The sequence below is a fragment of the Triturus cristatus genome, chromosome 5_2 (genome assembly GCF_964204655.1).
Source record: "Triturus cristatus chromosome 5_2, aTriCri1.1, whole genome shotgun sequence".
Taxonomy (NCBI): Eukaryota; Metazoa; Chordata; class Amphibia; order Caudata; family Salamandridae; genus Triturus; species Triturus cristatus.
Window position 1 is genome coordinate 1013025214 of NC_140588.1, and position 6000 is coordinate 1013031213.

Sequence of the window (6000 nt, forward strand, 5' to 3'; positions counted from 1 at the left end):
CCTCCCATTACAAAACCTAGGCTTGATTTCCCGCCCGCATCCTTGCACTTTGGTTGCCGCGCTGCACTGTGTCAAATGTTAGTAAATATACCCCTATGAGTTTTGTGGTAATGTCAGCAGCCCAGTCTTCAATGGAAACATGTAGGAAGATCAGGCTACCTTTAGGATAAAGTGTGCTTAACTCATTTGAGATCTCTCAAACTAGGGGTCAGCGGTCATTCACAACGCTCAGTAATATCTGGCACCAGTCCACCTTAGCATGTACAGTAGATTTCATAAAATGCTGTCCGAGAACTGATCTTGGACACATGCTTTGTAATTCATTTTTGGAATGTATGTGCTAGTTAGCCAATAAACTGCAAAGATTCTCCATGGCTTGTGAAGTCTTACTACATCTCCTTTTTTTAGGTCTCGCCTTGGCTGCCAGGTGTGTATGAAGAAGGCCATGGATGGGCTGACGGTGCGAGTTCCTACGGATGTGGCCGATGCCAGGAGGGAGGCAGAGATGGGACAGAAGAGCAAGCAATAATCAAAGGCTGCTCTCCACTGGAACTTCCAAGGCTGTCTTGAGGGTCGCCATAAAGTCTGCAGTATATATGGATTTTCCTTGTGCCTGGACGCGCGAGGCAGTGTGGAGTTCTGTACTTGGCGAGGGCTTTCAAACTAGAATAGTAGGAGATTTTGGAAAAGCCAAGGCAGGTGTAATTCAATTTGGTCTACAAAGCTCGAGCTGTGGGTGTAAAGCAATGAAAACCTGTGAAATTTAGCATGGGGCATCTTTAATGGATAATGGCATTCCTAAGATGTCTGTGGGGTGTGCCAAATATTTGTAATTTGCATTTATGTAAGTATGTGAAGTTTTGGGAAAATCACACAAAAATACATATAATTATGCAAAATGCATATCCATCATTTAACATTCTATTTTATCGTAAAATGTTCCTTGTGTCAATTTTTGAAGCAAGGAGGCATTTCCCAATAAAAATATAGCAAGACATAACAACTGGCGCTAGCAATAGCCGCTTGTGTTCAGGCCGTTTGCTTTAGTGCTGCGCATGCAACATAATTATGCAATGTGGCATAATGCCGTTATTTGGGCAATTTTGCATAATAAGCGTTACGTGAAATTCCAGACATTACACAACATATACCCTGACCTAGTTGTATGGCTGCCACTAAAAATTCCAAAATCATTCAGTTGTGGGCATTTTGTTCACTCAGGACTGTCTACATTTCAACCTAAAACTGTAGAGCCAAATATTGACCTGATGATACAGCCATAATTCTCCTTCTTTTCATAGTCTGCATACAATGCAGCTCAAGGGCATCTCACAGTGAAGGATTCTATCATTTCTCCTTTTCCATCTACCTCCGTGGGGCAGTTCAACACAACCAACAGGAGATTGGTTTTGTGTCTAATGATGTTTATAAAGTTTGTACATAACCTGTACATCTTTGTTTCAGTCAATACATATCTCACGTATACCCCCGGGGTGTGTGAAGAAACACTCTGTATCTCCGGCCTTTCTACTGCTTGCTTCATATATGGCTAGTTTTACACAAATTGGTTAGACTTTTTCAGGACTTTCTAAGAGTACTTGCTGTCCATCTGGTTAGATACACTACTTACACCATCGCCCCACTCTGTGTACCTGCTCAGGCTTGTACCGCTTTATGACTCTTTAGTCATCAGGTATGATTCCCCCCACCTTTGTGTGCACCAAACCTCATATACTTTGCATCTATTTACCATGCAGGATAATAATTGAGGGCATGACTAGAATAGTGATTGAAGTCACTTGACCACTACTCTAGAGGTGAACACAAATGTTATCCCACATTTTGAATCAGTGTAGTGAAGGGTAAGTCTCTGAGCAACATAGAAGCTCTGCAGGTGGCCAGTCCAATTCATAACTGTGCATGCGTATTTTGCAAATATTTGCCATGTTGCACAATAGGGACCTTATTGTCTGGTGTGTTTACAATTGTTTTATTGCCATTTGTTGTAGAAGCACCTTGGGGAAATTCAGGAAATTGTTTGGGTATTAAAGTTCATTAGCACAGCTGTGCCAAAATGAATAAAGGGGGCAAGAGAATAGATAGCTGGACGATGAGTTAAACCCTAAAAATAGAAAAAGTAAAAAATGAATTCTTCTTTGCAGACATCGTACATTTAATTTCAACAGACCTGGTTAGTTGAAGAGTAAAGTGATAACTTCTACCAATTTCTGCAGTTAAGTTTATTGGTTTCCAGATCAAGCTTTTCTTTTGAATGACACCACAAACTAACCACACAATTCAAGCAACTACAGCTACTCTGCTCACCCCCAAAACCTTAAAATTGTTTCTGACACTGGTCAACTTCTGCCTGTTGGTCCAAACTCTAGCCATTTCCCTTATTGAGTAGTTGTAGCAATCTTATTCAGAGTACCAGCATCAGTGCTATTACTACCTACTGTGATCCCACACTGTACAGAATGTCGAATACACGAGGCCTGGAGTCACATGTGAGCCAAGGAACCTTTTGAAGTCAAGAGACATAGCTGACTTAGGACCGGAACCTATTGCATTGACTGATTTTGCATTTCCTGGAAGGTGATTTATACACGTTTCACGCTTGTTTTATTTCTGTCTGAGCGCCTCTTTATTAATGGATAGTGGATAATTTACTGTAAGCTCTGAGGATTTCCTTGGTTTTATACCATTGGAATGAAACGTGTTGGCAAGAAGTTATCTACTTTGGCATGAAAGTGCAGAAAAGACAAAGAAGACCTTGAGACTGACCATGGACACTCTTATTTTGAGAACTGAATAAAATAATTGAATTGCGGAGCATTGTAGCAGTGTGCTGATAGACAATGTAGATCAAATATAAACTGCTATGTATAATCTGCAGAGCCATTTACATCTGAAATTTTGAATAACTATGATCCAACAAGCCAAAATATTTGAATTGTGAAACAAAATAAGGAGCAAAGAGCTCACAAGACTAGATTAAAAATATTAATTCAATATTTTACAATCCTCCTCAGGGGCAGCCATCTCACTTGGATTAGATGTCAAGATGTGCTTCATTGTTACATAAAAATGAAAACGTATTCAAACATTTAAGCCAATTAGACCTATATCGCTGTTGTTTCATCTCTTTCCATGCATGTTTAAGCCTCTAAAGTCTTCTCTTTCCCATGTTATCTTCTTGCTCCTTATCAACAAACGTAGGGACAAAGGGGTAAGTTTAATGAGGTCCAATGTACATACCCCGTCAAGTTTGTGTACAAGAAAAGGTACAGCGTTCCTCTAAAGAAGATAAGAAAGAAAGATAAGAAAAAGTACTGTCACGTGTAAGGGGTTCCAAGTGGGCCCCGCTGTTAGATAAGCAGGAGGGAAGAAAGGGAGATTCCCTTGTTGGAACTAGGGCTCTCACACACCCAGCAAGCTAGGTGTCATGCTTCATCATTTGAACCTGCCCCTCGTCAGGTCGGCGCTGCAATACCTGACGGGCACCCAAAATTGGGTCTCTTTAGCAGGGGATCTTTTGTTCCTGCCGATGGGTGCAGTGGGGGTAAGGGCCCTAGTGTGTGTAGATGTGAGTGTAGGTGAAGTGAATGTAAAATAGGTCAGTTCGTCCAAAAAGACACTTTATTATTGTGGTAAACCGCCTAATTAAAATAAAAGTGGTTGAGGTGGGTATTAAAGCTAGAAATGATGAATCTAGTTATGTATACCCTACTCTCAAAGGGATCTACATGTTTCGTGCCATAGTAGCCATAGCGGTTAGGTCACTTCCTCAGGATCAGTGGTGGAACTATCTACACAAGGTGGACATGCGAAAAATCTACACACCACACAAGCTTGGTAAGGTAACCTAAACTGATAGCAAAGAAGTCTTGCAACAGTTGCCGGCGGGTATAAGGACTTCAATTAGGGTCCAGCGTGTGGGAACGCTAAAGCTCGTAGACCTACCCTGCCGCCGGAACCGGGACGGTTCTTGCTCCATCACTCTCTGTGAAATCAGTATCCTGTCTCTGCAGCCAACTATGGACCAGCCTGGATTGCCCCCTCTAACCTACCTCTTCTCCTATCCACATTTAGAAAGTATGTTATTATATATGTTCTTTGTAAGAGAAAATCCTGTTTTTTTATTTGCTCACTAACAAGTAGTTCATACACTATATAAAACTGTAAATAAATAGAGTTCGGTAATTTATATGGTGGCATGACCTATATCGTCTCCTCACTGGAAACTCTCTGATGATCTGCATAATGTTCAGATGCAAAGAGCCAATCCCAGCCACCCTCCTTGATCTCAGGAGCTAAGCGATAGCTTTGCATCTTTCCTTGCCACAAAAATGAAAGTTCTGTATGTGGATGTATCATAATAATTAGAGGAAGGTCTTCCTGCACAACAAACCCAATCACTTACCAGAAACCATCACCCCATAGGTATTAGGCATTACAATCAAGTCAATTCCTTACCCTAGTAAAGGGTATGCATGTCCAAACATATGCCTACTGTAAAAGCTTGGCCTCACTAATGCATCTGCTGTCCACCCAGTACATTAAAAACGCAGCTTCTCATGCACCACCACTAGGAATGTGCCTGACATTGACTTTCCCAAAAAGAGTAGACCAGTTTGGCTTGTATGAATGCCAAAACATGTCGAACGAACAAATCATGTGTTCCAATGTCTACTGCCTTACTAAGTTGGCATTGAATTCCAGTGGTGGAAAGGAAGGGAGAACTCTCTTTCTCTGTCTGTCTCCCTAAACCCCTCTTTCCTCTTTCTTGCTTCTTCTTCTCTTTCCAATACACTCACATGGTATATTGGAATATATAAATATTGCAAACATTTTAATGTGTGTATGTCAATGTGCTGCTGGATAGCTCACTTTTAATACGGCAATTTTTGACACCAAAACATTTTGTGGATTAAATTCCTCACTTTCTTAGCAAGGTTTTGTTAACAATTCTTTTCTGAATTTAAGTTTATTTTGGGATATTCCCAAGCAGAATGTATGGAAATTCTGTGAGATTTGTCAATGGGAATCTGTCTTAAAAATGCATTGGCAAAACACCTGAAATAACGTATTTCTGTTTATTTGGTGTTTCACTGCTCCATGTAAGAGGGCAAGTGTCAGCTTCAGAATGATGACATGAGATCCCACTTCTTGGCCTGCACTGTATACGTCACCAGCGCTAGATTAACAGAACGTTTTATACTGTTTTACAAATAATGTTGGATTTTGTTTTTATATATTTTTCCATATAACCATTATACTTCGTTGGTGTGCATTCAAGTGTGCTTTCGCATTTAAAATGAGTTCTCTCATAGACATGTATTACTGAAAAATACAAATATATGACTACAGTATCTTCATCTAAAGTTTTCTAATTGTTGTGTAATGAATATATGGTGTGATGTACATACATGTATACGGCAAAAGCAAATTAAAGATGGCATATTTTTTAGATTAAGTGTACGGAGAAAAGAATATATTAAAACCATATTGTAAATATGCCATAGTCTCTGAGTCAATTTTATTGTTATAAGTTAATAAAAACCATCACAATAATTCCAAATGCTGCATATTATAAAACGGAAACTATTAAAATTAAAAAAAATCTGTGTTTTAGCCAGTTTTCCAAGAAACTTTAATTTCCACTTCAATTATTGATTTCATAGAATGATATTCGACAATCAACAAATTAAAATCTAAAATCATACTGTAGTAGACAAGTATTTATGTTTGTGTTGCATTAAAATCTCCGCTTTACCATACGAGTCAGAACGGGTGGAAATAGCACATACAATTTTATACAAATCTGGACCAGGGAAGCATCTTAACACTGAAGATAGGTTAGAAACTGTTAACTTTAGAATACCTCAATGGTTAGCTTATAAAGTATGTGTTGGAACGTTGCTGGGTTAAAACAAGCTAGAAATCTGGGTCTAATGTGGGAGGAGCTAATTGCCTATAACCCACACATATTAGGTATAA

The 6000-nt window shown here is 39.4% G+C and overlaps 1 protein-coding gene across 1 annotated transcript in view; it reads left to right on the forward strand.

Moving 5' to 3' along the window:
- Positions 1-5519, forward strand: part of LOC146829593 (adrenodoxin-like) — a 106743-nt gene extending 101224 nt beyond the window's left edge. The window contains exon 4 of the mRNA XM_085608291.1: positions 409-5519. Coding sequence (XP_085464417.1) covers positions 409-529 — 121 coding nt within the window. The 3' untranslated portion in view covers positions 530-5519. The remainder of the gene's footprint in view (positions 1-408) is intronic.
- Positions 5520-6000: the final 481 nt, after the last annotated feature.